General features: G+C 41.7%; 1 protein-coding gene across 2 annotated transcripts in view; it reads right to left on the bottom strand.

The window, feature by feature from the left end:
- The window catches only part of LOC115376136 (serine/threonine-protein kinase 26-like), a 28,865-nt gene extending 12,231 nt beyond the window's left edge, over window positions 1-16,634 (bottom strand). The window contains exons 1-4 of one of the 2 annotated variants that reach the window (XM_030075606.1): window positions 16,294-16,634; window positions 4,532-4,600; window positions 3,952-4,113; window positions 624-680 (exon numbers count right to left, since the gene is read on the bottom strand). In XM_030075606.1, coding sequence (XP_029931466.1) covers window positions 624-680; window positions 3,952-4,113; window positions 4,532-4,600; window positions 16,294-16,314 — 309 coding nt within the window. In that variant the 5' untranslated portion in view covers window positions 16,315-16,634. The remainder of the gene's footprint in view (window positions 1-623; window positions 681-3,951; window positions 4,114-4,531; window positions 4,601-16,293) is intronic. The other variant, XM_030075605.1, reaches the window with a different exon arrangement.
- Between the last annotated feature and the right edge of the window lie 1,126 nt (window positions 16,635-17,760).

The following is a 17,760-nucleotide window of genomic DNA, read 5'->3' as shown; positions in this document are numbered from 1 at the left end:
TAAATGATGACAGACGTTTAAAGCACACGTCGGCATGCTGAAGCTTAAAAACACACCATACAGGCTCCTACATGCACTGTTCAAACACACTCAGGCTCAGTGTCCAGAGCTGCATGGATTAGAGAAACTGCAACCTAAAATCTATAATCTATTTCTAACAACAGCTCAAAGCACATTTTAGTTTCGAGGTGTTTTTTGCTAATAAACTGCAGAAAATGTTGTGCTTTTTTCAGTTTGATGTTGAAACTTGGCCGCCTACTTCGGGTTTGCTTGCTGGGAAATTAAACAAAACGGGGCAAAAGGGTGAGTGTTTGTGGAAATGAGAATGAGAAATTGACATCATTTAAGTGCTGCTGATCATGAATAAAGCAATGATGCACATTCATACATCAAAAATATTCTTTGTACTACACTATCTTATATATGCATGTAAAACCTGACATACTCGACCTTCTGTTCACATGATAGAGACACTAATTACTTGTGTGCACTTTATTGTATTTGTATGCATGTATTTTCTGCTTTTTTGTTATTTTCACAACCACCCGTATTTTTTGCCGCTTCACTGTCCCAATCTCCCTTTTGAAACACATTACATTTATCTTAAGTTAGTACAAACTCACCAGGTCCAGTGCTGAACCGCCACCGAGATACTCCATGATGATCCACAGTTTACTGCCCTGAGAGAGACCAAGAGAGCCAATCAGCTTTCCAGCGTTTGAAAAGAAAGATGACATACATGCATGCCGACAAAACTCCAGCGTCGGCTTGTTTAAAGAGACGCCACATGCAGCTTTTTTCCCTCCCCAAATGTAGCAAAAGCCATCATCGTCAAATTGATGTTACAACAAACATATTTTTAAAAAAATTTTAAAGGGTTAAATGAAATCCCATTTAACTTTTTCCTCATCTTCAGAAAAAATAAAAATAAATAAAAATAAAAACTGAAAACTAAGTAACTAAATAAATAAAATGAAAAAATAATAATAATATAAAATGAATAAATAAAAAAATGAAATAAAATCAAAACAAAAAATAAATACATTTAATAAAATATTTGAAATGAAATGAAGTAAAAACAAAATAAAGCAAGTAAAAACATAAACAGAATAAAAAAACTAGTTTGTATTTGCACAGTTTCACTGTCTGTCAATCAATAACCAGGAGCCGCACAGTGACGTGATCCATTACAGCTGCAGCAGTCACTTCTGGTAACCAGACAGTTACCAGAAGTGACTGGATGTGGTAAGTGTGTGTATGTGTGTGTGTGAGATACAGTATATTTAATGGTCCTTGTGCAACAGATGTAACTGTAAACCATCTGAAATCAGTCCTTCAACCAAAATGGAGAAATGATTTCTTTCAGCAGTGCGGTTTTTAGCTCCTAAGCTTTTGTTAAAATGTATTTGTTGGTTTTCGTTTTATGATCTTAACGTCACTGTTCCCCATTTTAGCTTTTGGAAATGTCGTAAAAGATTTTCAATATTGTTCAAGACAGAAAGTTAATTTGAATAAAGAACATCTCATTGAGATTTCCTGACGATTTGTCCTCTCTGGTTTTGGCAGAGAAGAAGAGAAACCTGCCCGGTGCTTTCACATGTGCTTCAGAGACTGATAACACGTCCGCTTTTCGGCTCACCTGCCTCTCTGAACCAATAAGATCAGACGACTGGCGGCCTCCATCACCTGGGCTGCATGTCTCTCCACATTAAAACTACATTTCCCATCAGCCCTGTTGCTTCCTGTCCCCCCCTCACCCTACCTGAAGAAATCAGCAAAGACTAAACTGACCTACTGGACGTGCATGTTGCAGGAAGACCCGCACCTACTCTGCCTCTGATTGGCTGACCATCACCTTAACCTAACCTTACTCGCCAATCAGAGGCAGGCAGGGCGGGACATGCACGTCCAGTCAATTTAGTCTCTCCTGAAGAGGATCAACATGTTGGAAATTAATTTTTTCCCCCCATCTGCTTTCTGCCAGAAGCTTCCAGCAACCTTGAAACCTTCAGCTCCGTTTGCTCTGGAAGAACAGCGCCCTCTTTGTGTTTTGTGCCGTAAAGCAACACGAGCGATTTCCTGCCAAAATCCCACTCGCTCACGGCAATAACACCAATCTCTCCAAGTTAACATGGTAATGATTTCCTGATGAAAAATATGCCATGTAGCACCAAGAATGACAGGAAATGTGGATTAAATCAACAAATATTTTCCCTTTTACCTGTGTTTTTACTGCTTGTTTCATCTTTTGTAAAGTGTCCTTGAGTGTTTTTGAAAGGCGCTTATAAATAAAATGGATTTTTTTTTTTTTATTATTTGTTTCCTTCTCACCCTCAGAGATGACATACTTAAAGTCGCCTTCCAGCCATTCAATAAGCTCCTAAAATAATCTCCGACCATCAGTATGACAAGTTTTTTTGATGGAAAAACACGCCTTACTACCTTAAAACTGCTTAAATAAAGCTCTTGCCCTAATTAAAAATGCACAGACCTAATAATGTGCATATAGGCCCCGCCCACCGGCTCGTAACCCAAGCTCCATTCACAGAAACAGGAAGTCCTTTCCTGCAACAGCAGTGAAAATTGAACCATAAAAAAAAAAAAAAAAAATCTGTGAATCTCTTAGTCACACTGATATTGTTCATGTGAAACAGCCATTTCAAGATGATCCGGTTTATGTTTTGAAAATCAAAACACTCATGTGGGTCAGCTGTGTGTTCACAGAAACAGGAAGTCCCGTCCTGTGACGCTCATGAACATGGTCTCAGAGTTACACTGATGTTGTTCATGTGAAGCAGACGTGACGAGTTGACACTGACGGCAAACAGCAGCCAGCGGGGCTTATGCTAATGATATGCAAAGCGACACCTGCTCAGCGGACGGGATTGGCTGTCGGATTTGCGACGTAGCAAATCTAATCTAATCTTGGGTGATATGTATGCGGCAAATTTCATCATATAACATGTACAGTTGTCCCTCGCTATAATGCGGTTCACCTTTCGCGGCCTCGCAGTTTCGCGGATTTTTTTTTGTGCAATTTTGCATGCTTTTTTTTTTTTTTTTTTTTAACAGCGCATTGTGTTCTGTGTCCTGATTGGCTAAGGGACTGTAGACCATTGTCAATCAATCTCCTCCGTGCCGTGTCTCCTGTACAGTACAGAATGCGTTCATTCTATAATACTGGACTTATTTTTCTACAAAGGTTTGAACTTTGAGAGTTTAAACGAGAGAGAAAAGTGAGCAAATGTTAATGCCTGTCTGAGAAAAGTGTATAAAGTGCGTAGTGAGGGGTTTTACCGCCTTAAAACATCTAGAATAATTGTAAAAAATAAAGCTGACTACTTCGCGGATTTCGCCTATTGCAGGTTATTTTGAGAACGTAACTCCCGCGATTAACGAGGGACCACTGTATACATTATTTGAAATATTAACTATCTATTGCCACATTGCTCCCATTCTCCTCTATCCAAGCCCAGCGCCATTTATTCTTAGCCCTCTTAACCCTGCAATTAAACTAAATCCGCCTTGATTCATTTTGCTTTTTATGGTTGTAGAATTGTCAGAACTGTGCAATGACTGCTTTTGCAAACCATTGGAAAGCTCCGGTTCTCTGCTTTCAGAAACCGTCTGAATTTTTTCCGATCGCACCATCGGTTCAGGAGTTATGATATGAGAAGCTCAAGTCCCGCCCCCGCCCTGCTTCTGATTGGCTAGCATGCCTATTGTTAGTGTGGTTGAGAACGAAAGCTGCACTTCTATTGGATCCAGAGAAATGTCTGTTAGATAAATCTGGGCGAATCCAGATTTTTTTTTTTTTTTTTTTCGCAGTCACACCGGTACGCCGGAGATCCGACACGGCGGCAGAATCAGCCCTGCATTTAAAACCATTAAGAATTGGTCACTGCCGGACACACACACACACACACACACACACACACGGGGCTGCCTCACCTTCAGGTAGGAGCCGTAGTACTTGGTGATGTAGGGACTGTCGCACTGACTGAGCACCGTGATCTCCTGCTGGATGTCCTCGATCTCGTCCTCGGCCTCCTCCAGGTCGATGGTCTTGATGGCGACGACGCTCTGAGTCCGATTGTCAATTCCTTTGAAGACCTGGAGGGGCGAGAAGAAAAGAGTCGAGACGAAGAGAGTGGAAGGGAGGGAGAGAAGAATTTAAAGATGACGGATTAAAAGAAGACGACAAGGGACCCAAGGTGAAAAGACAAAGCAGAAGACAGAAAGGAGACAGGTACGAAGAAAGAGAAGGGAGGGGAGAAAGAGAAAGAAACGAGCAAATGAAGAATCAAAGGGAGAGAAAATATGAGAGAAAAAGAAGAATTAAGGGAAGAGAAGATAAAAAAAAACAGGAGAACAGATGCAAAGAAAAGAGACAAGAAAGGACATTAACTTTGAATTAAATGTGAATTTGACTTGGATAAACAAGTGTTCAGCAGGTGGTTTACACTGCCAACGAAATTTTTATTAAATATTAAAAAGCACAACACACACACACACACACACACACACACACCTCTCCAAACGATCCCTTCCCGATCCGATCCAACTTGGTGAACAACTCCTCCGGATCGATCTGAGTGCTCTGAGGAGGAGAGGAGAGGCAAAATTAGTCAACGGTGATGCAATGAGTGCAGAAATAGATAGAAATGGGAAAAAAAAAAAAAAAATTCAGGAATAGGACCGGTGCTATGCAAAGGTCTCGCTGCAGCCCAAATGCACTGACGGTGTGTAAGTCGCCACCAAACTAAAATAAAATAAAATAAAATAAAATAAAATAAAAAAAACATCCTGGATATCAAACACTGAGAGCATAAAGCCAGAAATATTCCATCCAACTTAGTCCAGAAACCATAAAGAATTGACAAATGTTTCCAGACAATCTGATGCTTATTTCCTCACTGCCAAGGTCTTACAACATGTCACCAACTGAGCCACACACACACACACACACACACACACACATACACACACACACACACACACATTATGGCATTAACGCAGGAGGAAACGAGGGTGACAGCTGAAGATAACAGGAACTGAACACACACACAGCTGCCCAACCATGCCCACAAACACACACACACACACACGTTGGCACTTCTACTGGTGATCGTTGGGGAGTTGCATTCACTTCCTACCCTGTAAACCTCGCCGCCAAAAGTCAGCAGCAGCTTGAGCCTGACATCACGAGCTGAGGATGTCAGTAGCCGGGTTTCCATCCACCTATTTCTATTCGCATTTTCAGAAATTGTGAAAAAAAAAAAAAAAAAAAAACTTAGATGGAAACGCCAGGAATTCGAATTCGCAAAAAAGTTTTTACGCTTGGAGGGGGTGGATTTCTCAGCGTATCGATAAAAGAAAATGCGACTTTTTGCTGTGGAAACAGGTTTTGCGATTAAACGATGACTGGACCGGATACCACGTCACACTTCTACGCTACAGTCTTATTGTTATTATTATTATTATTATTATTAGTTATTATTATTATTATTATTAGTCTCTTATTCCTTATTTAGGATGGTTCGGTACGAAGTTAGCGCTGCCAAAATAGTAAGCAGACTTCTCCCAAGAGCCAACAAGTTCAGCAGGAATCTGTCCATGATCAGCTGTTGAGTGTCAGCTGTGTTTGTTGTTGTTCAGTCGACACACAGACGCTATCTTATGATGTCATCTCACGGCGCACTCTCCTCTCAATAATCGCAAAACAAAACTAATGGAAACAGGCATGAATTCGCATTTTCTTTTGCGCATTTTGACAAAATTCGCTCATAAATTTCGATATATTTGGATGAAAAACCCAGCTACTGTGGAGTTTTTTCTGACCCTGAAATGTGGATTACTCAGTAGATGTGTATATAGATGTGTGTGTGTGTGTGTGTGTGGATTATATGTGGATTGACTGCGATAATAAAAGACAAAAACAAGTTGAAAAACACCGTCAACACTGATTTTTCGCCCGTGTCCGAGCACTGGAGAAGGGAAAACGTGCAGCCGGTGCCTCCGTGTTTTCCCTTCTCCTGGTGGGCAGAACAAAAAAGGTTTTACGTATCCGGTGTTAGACTCGTTCCTGCTCAGATTTGCACGCCAAGGTAAGACAACACACCTGTCGGAGGTCACTCTCCTACTTAATTTATCTTTCCGCGTTCCCGAGGCTTGCGGATTGCTTTTGTGAAGACCGCTGCCCCCTCCTGGTGTGGAGGATTATTTGAGGAACACGCTGCATAAGCTGTAATCTGCGTGGTGCGTTCATGGACATTTTTTTTTAAATCGGAAGATGAGAGGGGACTTTTATTTTGAGGTCAGCACGCCTCAAGGATGTTCACCTGTTGTGCACCAAGATGCAAATGACACAAACATTTATTATTTATCATTTCCCCACGGAAAAACAGAAGCAACTCAAGAATCAGGAGAGCTACAGGTTCACTTTCTTATATATTTGGTCCATTATTATTGTGGGCATGAGTTGCACTGCAAATGGTGCTGAAGTAATGCACGCACACACACACACACACACACACACCTCTGGTCTACAAGCCCCTTTTACACAGCTTCCATTACAGCAGCACTGTGAGATCTGAGTAAAAAAAAAAGGGCTTATAATTGTGGCTCCCCTCCCTGTCATTCTGAGCTACAGAGAGGAAACAGTGTACTCGTTGTGCAAGTTAGTGCGATTCTCACACACACACACACACACACACACACTTTCCTCTAACATCGAGAATTCTTTGGAAATGCGCACACACACACATACAAAGCATATGACAGTCCTGTGCAGTTGGTTTGATTTCCTCATTGAGTCTAAAGAAGGAACAGCTAGAATGAATTCACGAATGCAATTTCTCTCTCTCTCTCTCTCTCTCTCTCTCTCTCTCTCTCTCTCTCTCTCTCTCTCTCTCTCTCTCTCTCTCTCTCTCTCTCTCTCCTCTCTCTCTCTCTCTCTCTCTCTCTCTCTCTCTCTCTCTCTCTCTCTCTCTCTCTCTCTCTCTCTCTCTCTCTCTCTCTCTCTCTCTCTCTCTCTCTCTCTCTCTCTCTCTCTCTCACACACACACACACACACACACACACACACACACACACAGTGCCCACAGCGCTGCCACACCCTGTCAGCAAATACAGTGGTTACTGTCTAATGATACTTTTAGTTTGGTTGGTAGAGAGAGAGAGAGAGAGAGAGAGAGAGAGAGAGAGAAGGAAGAGAGCAGAGTGAACAGAATGTAGGTGTCACTTAGTTTACTTGTAAGATAAACAGATAGACAGATTAAAAAAAAGCAGGGAAGACAAAATGTGCTTTAATCTTTGTGTTGCACATTTCGAAAGTGTGTGACGTGTGTGTGTGACTGAGTGTGTGTGTGTGAGAGAGAGAGAGGGAGAGAGATCCAGGGCATGATGATGACCTGTTCGCCGGCCAATAAGGAAGTGTGGAATCTGGCAATTTAGATAATTGATGATGAGGTAACTGTATTATAACAGCCAGAGGAGTTTCCCCTGGGGGGGGGTGGGGGGTGGGGGGAGTGGGTGAGAGAGCTTGGACTCACTCTCTCACTCTCTCTCTTTCTCTCTCTGCAGTGTTAAAATCCCTCTGTGGAATATTATAACTGATGCACACAACTCAGCATCCACTTTATCAGCTCCACCTGTACAGTCTAATGCAGCTCAGTGCAGCAGCTCTGCCATAAATTCTACCTTTTAACAAAGTTTATAATGTTCAGTTTTTGTTGCAGAATGTGTAAATTGAATTCTGTGTTTATTATTGAGGTTGTAGTTTGCAGAGGTCTTGTACCGGACTACATTATATTGAGGTGTTTCTGATTTTTTGTCCTCCCTATTGATATACAACGAGTAGGGACAGAATATTGGAAACACTTCTCATTAAAATGCAGTCCAGTCCAACAGCAGCACAAACTATGAGCTCAATGCCAAACATAGAAGTGAATGAACACCTCTGTTACCGTGACAACAAGAAAACCTGAGCATGATAGGCATCATAAACCTATGAACTCAATAGTCATTCTCTCCTTTGGCTACCTTCTAGTTAACTGAATAATAGTGAAAACCTCTCAAGGACCCCTGGGGAACCCCGGACCCCAGGTTAGGAAACCGCCGCTGCAGACTTAGCAATCTACATTATGCAATGGAGAGATGATTTTAAACAATATCCTTAAATCTGATTTAATTCTGGTTTAATTTACTTTAGCAGCTAATTATTATTATTTAAGCTATCTTGAGCTTTTACAGGTAAAATAGGACAAAAAAAAAAAATCAGTGGATATAATCATCTGTTTTTACTTTTTTATTTGTTTGAAAAGGATAAGAAAATAATATTTCTTTCCACCAACATGAACGTTTTAAACAGGATTTTGGAATTAATGAAACTCTGTGATTGCATTTCACTGCACAGGGTTAAACACACACACACACACACACCACACTATTAGCATTTCCTTTTACACCTACAAAGGCTGATTTTCCAGTGATTTTCTGAATTTTCTACCAAAATAAGCCAGCCAAAACGTGAGAAAATATAATGCCTACCCTGACAAAATGTTAATCAGTGTCAGAGCCGCTCTCACCGATGAATATTTTTAGCTATTTTACAACACAGTGTGTCATTTTCGGTCCAAAATGAATATATACACACATGACGCTGTGGGATGAAACCTTTCATTTCCCCTAAACCCTCGGGTGAGTCACTTTCCAGTCTGTACGCACCAAGAGAGATAAATGATAAACAGAGAGAAAAGAGGAAAAAAAATAACACATTATGCTTGCAGGGGGCTTACATAAACACCCAACGCTGCACTTTGACCCCCGTGCCTCGCCATGCTGAACACGGACGCAGTGAAAAAAAAAAAAAAAAAAGGAAGGAAGTTAAATATTCAACGTTCAGACAGTCATTACAGACAACACTGGCCGTTTTGTTCCTGCAGACTAAATTCTGCATTTACACCGACCCTTGAGGAACTGAACTGACACACTTATTAATTTGAAACCACAGTCTTTCCCTGATTCAGGAAAAAAAAAAAAAAAAGTTAATGTCTGACTCCGCTCAGTGTGTTCAAAAATTAATGTTTAAACAACTGCTGGAGACGCGGTTGGGGGAAAATTTTAATTCTCGCTTATCAGCTGCGGGCACTTCCTTCTGCGGTACATCTACAGATACGCAGAGGCAAACAAGGCTCAGGATTAAAAAAAAAAAAAAAAAAAAAAAAAGGTGGAGGGGTTTTCGAGTTCGTGCTCAGCTGAAGCCACGATGGCGGCGCTGGCTTTAATCTGGTTTGTTTTGCATCGACATGAATGTATATCTAGATGTCGGGTGGCAAATGCCCCGGCAACCACATCCGGTGCCGTTATGGAAGCGGACTGGATGCAAATGAAGTCTAAATGTGGAACCAGACAGGCTATAAAAAAGGGACACCTGATAACGCCTGTTGAAATCTATTCAGCAATGTTCTGAGTTCAAGTGAACAGTGTGATAAGGAGGCAGCAGCACACAAAGAAACTGAGGGGCACAGTGATTAGATACGCATTTATATTGTGTGTGTGTGTGTGTGTGTGTGAGTGTGTGTGAGTGCTAAGGGTCTCACATCTGTGAAATTGCACATACACACCACAATCACACACTGACCCGCGCTTACAACGCGCAAAGGCCGCAGTTTCATGTCAAAAGCGTTCCGCTGGCGAACGAGCGGGGGGCTTTTATTGTGAAGGAGCTACAGTACATGGCCCTTTGCATGCGAGTGAAGTCAGTAAAGTCCCCAGGAAATGATCTCACACGGCTTCCGCTTCCTGTTAAAAAAAACAGAGGGTCTTAAACGGTGACGTCATCCTGCACTCGTGGGTGTGAATTAAAATTTCAACCAATGAAAACTTCACAAATTTTTAAAACATCCACCCATCCCTTCAAAATAAATTGTGTGTCTCTCCCAAACTGAGATCCAGTTGGTTTGATAGATAGATAGATTGATAGGTATACTTTATTGATCCCAAACTGGGAAATTCACACGTTACAGCAGCATCATCAATAAAAACAAAAAATTAAAAATGAAAATTAAAAGTATATACAATAGAGACTAAATATGCGAAATATATACACTAAAGACAATAAAAGCCTCCCTTGCACCATGTCCCACCTCAAACTTCCAGTTTCAAAAAGGAAATACATCAAATCGAGAAAATAAGAGTCCATTCTTTGGGGTCTTTAACAAACCAGATATTTGTGGCTTTAATGTGAACCGCTTCACATTCTGCTCGTCGTTTAATAATCACAGCTGTTTGGTATTCAGCCGAAGATTACGGTAGATTGTAAGCTTTATTTTTCCCAGTTTGCACAGATCTATCTATTTTTAGGGGCAAATGTGAGAGAAACACCTGCACTGTCGAGCCCGTGTTTTCTAATCGTCCGATCGTTGCTACTTGCGATGGCCAACAGGGGGCGGTCACAGCACGCCAGTGAAATGCCAGCAACTTAAGCTTAGCATCGAAGAATGACATAACATCTTATACTTGTGGATATTATGGCTTTTGCCCAGATAAGGACATGACACACCCTGACAGAGAGCTGTGTAAAAGATGCGTCGTGCAGTGTCGTCCGTTCTCACCAAAAAAAAAAAAAAAAAAAAAAAAAACGCTCCAGGGCGAGAAACACCGCTGAGAGCGCCGGATAATTTACATGGGACCGCAGGACGGACACTCCTGCTGCAGAGACGCCTCTCTGGTACGTCCCGCCACAGCCCGATTGTCGTGCGGTGGTGCAGTGGTGATGCTAAAATCCAAAGAGACGCATTAAACTCACTACTGACATGTCCGGGGGTCACAGCCTGGTTTTAATTATTAAATAGCCTCATAATGGTACACTGTATACAACAAATCCCTGTTGAAATTATAGAAATAAACCAAAAAAATTAACAGGTTACCGTTTTCTTACCACTGCACCAAAACCAATCCTTGCACATATTCAATTTCGACAACAAACTCACTCAGGTCGATGATGACAGATGATGCTTTACAGCCCAGAGGAACGTGTTATGTTGAAATAACAGGAAAAAAAAAAACCCTGGCACCAAAAAAATACACTACTCACAAAAAGTTAGGGATATTTGGCTTTTGGGTGAAATTTATGGAAAATATAAAAAGTTCACGCTCCAGTGATATTATATCATGAAAGTAGGGCATTTAAGTAGAAGCATACACTGGTGATTTCCTCATCTCAAACAATTTCTTGAAACAAAAGCCAACAACAGTGGTGGATATACCACAACAAAAAATGTCAGTGTCAATAACTTGTCATGTGCCCTTGAGCATCAATTACAGCTTGACAGCGACGTCTCATGCTGTTCACAAGTCGACTTATTGTCTGCTGAGGCATGGCATCCCACTCTTCTTGAAGGGCGGCCCTCAGGACATTGAGGTTCTGGGGTACAGAGCTCCAGCCTCTACACGGCGACTCAGCTGATCCCATAGGTTTTCTATGGGATTCAGGTCTGGAGAAAGTGCAGGCCACTTCATTTGAGGTACCCCAGTCTCCAGCAGCCGTTCCCCAATGACACGACCTCGATGAGCTGGAGCATCAAACACCTGATGTGAATTTTGCCGTTAAGCTCCTTGTTAGAGAACAGCAACTTGTGCAAAAAGTACTGAAACACTGAACAGTTGGACATGTGCATTCAAAAGTTTACAGAAGGTCACATTAAGTTCACCTGTAAAGGTTATAATGCATTTTAGGTTCATCCTGAAATTTCACCCGAAAGCCGAATATCCCTAACTTTTTGTGAGTAGTGTATGTATAATTTCACCATCTGCACATATAACTTGTGCGAGACGAAATCCTGTTTGTTTCTGAATAATCAGGGAAGAAAAGATCAAACATTTCTGTCCAGCGAACTACCGCAGGTATATTTTCTGCTGCTCAATCGACCCCTCTCCCTGCCTCAGCCCTTGCTCAAGAGCACCTCAACACACCCGGCTGCACCTCTTGATCCACCTGCTGCAGACGGGCCACCACCCTCCGCTCGTCTCTTCCCGAAGAAACCAAACCCTTCTCACCACATTCACATGGCAGCGCCTCTCACATGACTATTTTCACGTCCTGTGACATTTGCGCTAAACGAAAACGACCATAATATCGCCGTAATTATAACCATATGACATCAAAACACGAGTTAAACACCAAGATTTGTTAGAAAAAGAAAAAAAAAAAAAACACAATTTTTATTGGGGAGCCGGTCTAAAAAGAACCTCTGCTGTGAAAACCTATCAGCATCACTGGTGGTGGGTTAAATAGTGATAAGGCTAATGCATGTGATAAGGTGTGGTTGTGGATAGATAGAAAGGGCAAATATGAGGGGGGGGGGGGAGAGAGAGAGAGAGAGAGAGAGAGAGAGAGAGAGAGAGAGAGAGACAGACAAAGAGAGAGAGAGACAAAGAAAGAGAGAGACAGACAAAGAAAGAGAAAGAGAGAGAGAGAGAGAGAGAGACTTGTGTTTTAAAAGGTCATTGAACTCTGCTTGGTCCACCAAACATGCAAATATTTTGCAGCCTAGGAAAACTTGGATAAGACTATGGAAACTTTGTGTGTGTGTGTGTGTGTGTGTGTGTGTGTGTGTGTGTGTGTGTGTGTGTGTGTGTTGGGGGGTATGTGTTAGAGAGAGATAGAGAAAGAGAGAGAGAGGTCTAGGTTCTTTACTAATGTGGTGTCCAAGAAAGACATGTACAAGAAAAGCTCTGTGTGTGTGTGTGTGTGTGTGTGTGTGTGTGTGTCAGAGGTTGAAGGTCACAGCTGCCGGAGCAGGAAGTGAAAACACAGCATTCCCGGCAATGACCCCTGTAGGACGCTGTCGTGTGAAAATGTTTAGCATGGAGTGTGTTCTCCACTTTTCCTAACATCATTAAAAACCCTTTTTACGATCCGCTGCACCCTGATGCTTTGTGTTTTTTTTTTTTTTAAACGCACGGTTTCCAGTCTGCAAATATGCGAGTCTGGTAGATCATTGACCCCGACCTGTCCCCGAGCGAGCCAATCACAAGAGGCCAGAGGCGAGACAGATCACCGCTCACACCTGACACACCCCCGTGCGTCTCGAGTGCCTCTTGACTTGTGACCGGATTCATGATCAACCTCAGATCCACCAGAGTTACTTCTTCTTCTTCTTCCTATTCTTCCTCCACGCTGTCTAATCCTTCCCGATATTCCCTCCTCCTCCTAATCCCATCCATCTCTGACCCTTTGACGAAGCCGACCAACCTTTCTAGATTTAGGATTACCCGGCGAAGACGCTGCAATCTCACAGAGTCGGCCGATATGTCCGATTTTTACCGGTGATTGCTGATTTCTCCGTTCTCTCTTTGATTGTCACTAAAATGGGAATAGCTGGTCCACATTAAAGGAATAGCAAAAATCCCCTTTTTCCATCATACCCAGCCTGAAACATGATGTTCGACCCTATTTCCACCTCTGTACGACCAGCGGTTCGCCTCCTGTGCTTAGCATTTCGCGTTAGCTTAGCATAAACACTTGAAGTCTATGGGAGTCGTTAGCCCGGCTCCGTGCAAAAGTGCAAAACAAACAACTCTGACGCAGTCGTATTTGCGTTTTCTGTGGATCTGACACAAAGGAAACTGGTCCAACGTGAAAACTAAAATCTGTGCAGTGTTGTTCATGAAATTCAAAAGATGATTATGATATTCATGAGCGCGGTGGAGTGCGGTGAAACTCACGCCAGCAGACAATTTTACAACCTCATCACAGGCGATTCTCAAGCTCACCAGCCGCTATAAATGATGTCACCTTTCATTTTCGCTGCTCTGAATGACAGAAGAGCGTCCACGTGACAGAGGATTACCTGCCAAAGTGACGATTACAGATTTGAGTGTGTGTGTGTGTGTGTGTGTGTGTGTGTGTGTATGATAGCTGTTAAAAACCCACAAGCCAGTTTCATTAATTTATCGGCCGACTACGCCTTCAGAGCAGGACGGGACTCCCGGACGAGGGTTGGCTACCTGTCAAGGTGGCTGGCAGGGGCGTGTTCCCGTCGTGCAGTGTTTTTTTTTTTTTTTTTGCTGCTTTTTAATAATAATAATAATAATACTAATAAAACTTTATTCGTATAGCACCTTTCATACAAGAATTGCAGCTCAAAGTGCTTCACAATAAAAAGAGGAACATTTGAAAACACATTAAAAACGGGAAAAGCGGTGTTGCTGTGTCTTCAGGAAATGAAATCTGGCCTGATTCTCACATTCATGTCTTCCTCTCGTTGCCCTCACACACACACACACACACACACACACACACACACACACACACAGACAGGTTTGATCGCGCTCTGTTGGATTTAGAGGAACTGAAATTAGATTTGGTTTTGCCACCCAAATCTGGGGACCGACTAAAACCTGGTCCGGTAAACGAGCTGCTTGTTAGTCCACTTTGGTTTATAGGCGCTGCTTCACTTGGAATCAGACAGTGTGAGTCTAAATAAACAAAAAAATATATATACACACACACACAACACAGTATAAACTGATGTGGCTCAGACCAGAGAAAACAAACTTAGGCCTACATTCAGCTGGCTGGTGGCTGCTGATCATTTCTCGCCTTGTTACTCAGACACACACACACACACACATACATATGCGTGCACACACACGTACACACTCAAACACACCCCTAAAACAGGAGTCCCTTTCAAGTTGCAGCCCGGCAGCCTGCGATTACGTCATGATGGGACGCCTGACTGTGAGAACCGCAGCTCTGCAGAGAGGTGCAGCCGTAAAAATTTACAAGAATAGGACACGCCCACGCCTGATGCACACACACACACACACACACACACACACACACACACACACACACACACACAAGGCTTCCCCATGGTTTTGACCTGGAATCGAGGCGTTTTCAACTCACACACCCAAGTTTGAGCCGTCTCACACACACACACACACACACACACACACACACACACGGCGGGGCAGGCCAGCAGCTGCAGTCAGGTGTGTGCTGTTTCAACCGGCCTGTGACGGCGACTTCCTCCCCGCCCAGCAGGGACAAACGGAGCAGGCAAAGCAGGCTCCCAGCGGCATGAAAAGCCAGCAGAGACACACCTGTGGGAGCCTTTCAAGCCGGGGTGTGTGTGTGTGTGTGTGAGGCAGGCTCGAGCCACCTGAAATTCACCTCTCACACACACACACCTTCTGACTCACAGAAATGTGGTTCAGCTGCCTTTCTAATCTCACAAAAAAAAAAAAGATAAAAGTAATAGCAACACTACAGACAGTAAGCATAAAGTCAATGTAAACTCACAACTGAGTAGCACAGACACACCGGAAGTTCCTATTTGATTATTATAGGAATACAAACACACAAATATCCCTTTAGGAATATTATAAGAGAGAGAAAAACACCACAAAGTCACTGTAAAATCACAGCTGTGTGGCTCAAACACACTGGAAGCCCCTATGGGATTATTATTATAACAATACACACAAATAAATATCCCTGTTTGAATATTATAAGACAGAAAAATACCATAAAGTCAATGTAAACTCACAATTGAGTAGCACAGACACCCTACAAGTCCCTAAGATTTTATTATACGATACATAAATATCCCTATTGGCATATTATAAGAGAGAAAAATATCATAAAGTCACTGTAAGCTCACTATTTAGAGTAACACAGCAACACTATAAGTCTCCGCATGGATATTACACATATGAATACATTAAACATAACATAACCATAAGAGAGAGGTGGGGAAAACGCCATTAAGTCGCTTTAATTTCACTACTGAGTCACACACACACACTGGGACTCACTATTGGAAAATTACAGCAACACACACTCATGTGCAACTATTACAACATAACAGAAAGTCACTATAAAGTCATTTTTTAGTAATTCAGACGCACTGTAGCTCCCTATTAGAGTATTACAGACACAAATGCACATGTAGGATTATTATAGTAATGTCATAAGAGAGAGAAAAAAGCAATAAACTCGCACACTTTAAGTTTCTATGCGTGAATAAAGACAAATAGGCCCTCATAGGAATATTATATAAAGCCTATAGGAGGTGCATGAATGAGTGCCTTTGGGATTAACATGTTGAGGTGTGTTGTAAAGTAAATAACACGTGATGTTTCCTTACAAAAAATAAAATAAAAGATAAAACACCGTGGCCTTTTGTCAGTACTTTATTGATAAAACACTTCAACCGCCGCGTAAGAAAGTAGTTCGCCTCCAATCTTTGCTGACTGCGCGTCCACCTTTCGGCTTACCTGCATACCAGGAACTTCCATGGTGACTTCGAGGAAGGCTGCAGTCGAGCTTCTCCTCCTCCAGCTTTTATCTGCCTCTCACTTTTCTCTTCTCCTCCTTTCTCTTCTTTTCTTTTTCTTCTTCTTCTTCCTCTTGTTCTCTGTGCGCCCCAAACCTCTCCGCGCGGCCGGGCGGCTTCACCTCCGAGGGGATCCGACAGAAAACAGGGTTTGTTGTCACCTCGTGAAATAAAGAAACAACAAACAAACAAATGAAGGAGAAAAAAGAGCTACAGGCTCACGGCTCGTCCCTGCAGCTCAAAGCGGCCGGAGGAGGAGGAGGAGGAGGGCTGGGGCCGGCCTACTTTTAGGGAGGAGCGACGGTGTGTGTGTGTGTGTGTGTGTGTGTGCAGGAAAGAAGTGGTAAATGTTATATGTAAGACTTTCTAGCGCCACCTTGTGTCTGCATCAACGCACTACTCTATGCGTCCATCCAGGAATTACATAGAAGAAGAAAAAGAAGAAGAAGCAGAAGAAGAAGAAGAACGATGATGATGATAATAATAATAATAAGAAGAAGAAGAAGAAGAACGATTATTGTTATTATTATTATTATTTTTTATTATTATTATTATTATTATTATTATTATTATTATTATTATAACCTAAAGAAAAAAACTAGAAAACTGTAGATTTGTCTTTTTTTTTTTTTTTTTTTTTTTAAAAGACAAATCTACAGTTTTCTAGTTTTTATTATTATAACCTAAAGAAAAAACTAGAAAACTGTAGATAAAAAATGACGAATGACCAAAACTGCAACCTTTTCTTTGTTTAATGAAGGAATGTAACAACAAAAAATGGACATTGAATAATAAAATTGCTATTAGAATTACACATATAGGTACGTAAAAACAATAACTAAGGGAAATGTAAAAAGTTAGACCTGCAATTTAAAAATGAAAAAAAAAAAAAAAAAATCTATATCTGTCTAACTGGTGGGACCGTGTTGCCTTCAGGTGTCTCTCGTAAGCTCTGTCTTTCCGGAGCTTCTAAGTCATAAAATACTTTATTGGTCCCCGCGGGGACCTGGGTCAGATGCAGTTGCTTAAATTCTCAAGAGAAGAAAACATTTGAAGCATAAGTGAAATTATAAGAAATAGAAAAAGAAATAGAACGATATGTGCATTAGAAATTAGAAAATAAATAGATAAAGGTATGTGCATGAATCCTACTTGTGCATTAATCCCAGTTGTAAGACAGTATGTGCATGATTCCTACAAAATATCGCAACAATAAACCCAGTAATAAAAAATTGAACATATGTAAATAAGGATACAACATATATACACATGATTATTGTACAGTTGAATTGTGAAGTCCTGCAGGTGTAAATTATTGCACAGTGAAATATTTGGCTTCTCCAGCACGTTGTCTAACAAAACAAGATTAGAAAATTAACAGATTACACAGAAAATATTCTGCTGTGTC

The sequence above is a fragment of the Myripristis murdjan genome, chromosome 18 (assembly GCF_902150065.1).
Source record: "Myripristis murdjan chromosome 18, fMyrMur1.1, whole genome shotgun sequence".
In the NCBI taxonomy this organism is placed as follows: Eukaryota; Metazoa; Chordata; class Actinopteri; order Holocentriformes; family Holocentridae; genus Myripristis; species Myripristis murdjan.
This window is presented reverse-complemented; position numbering and strand designations above follow the sequence as displayed.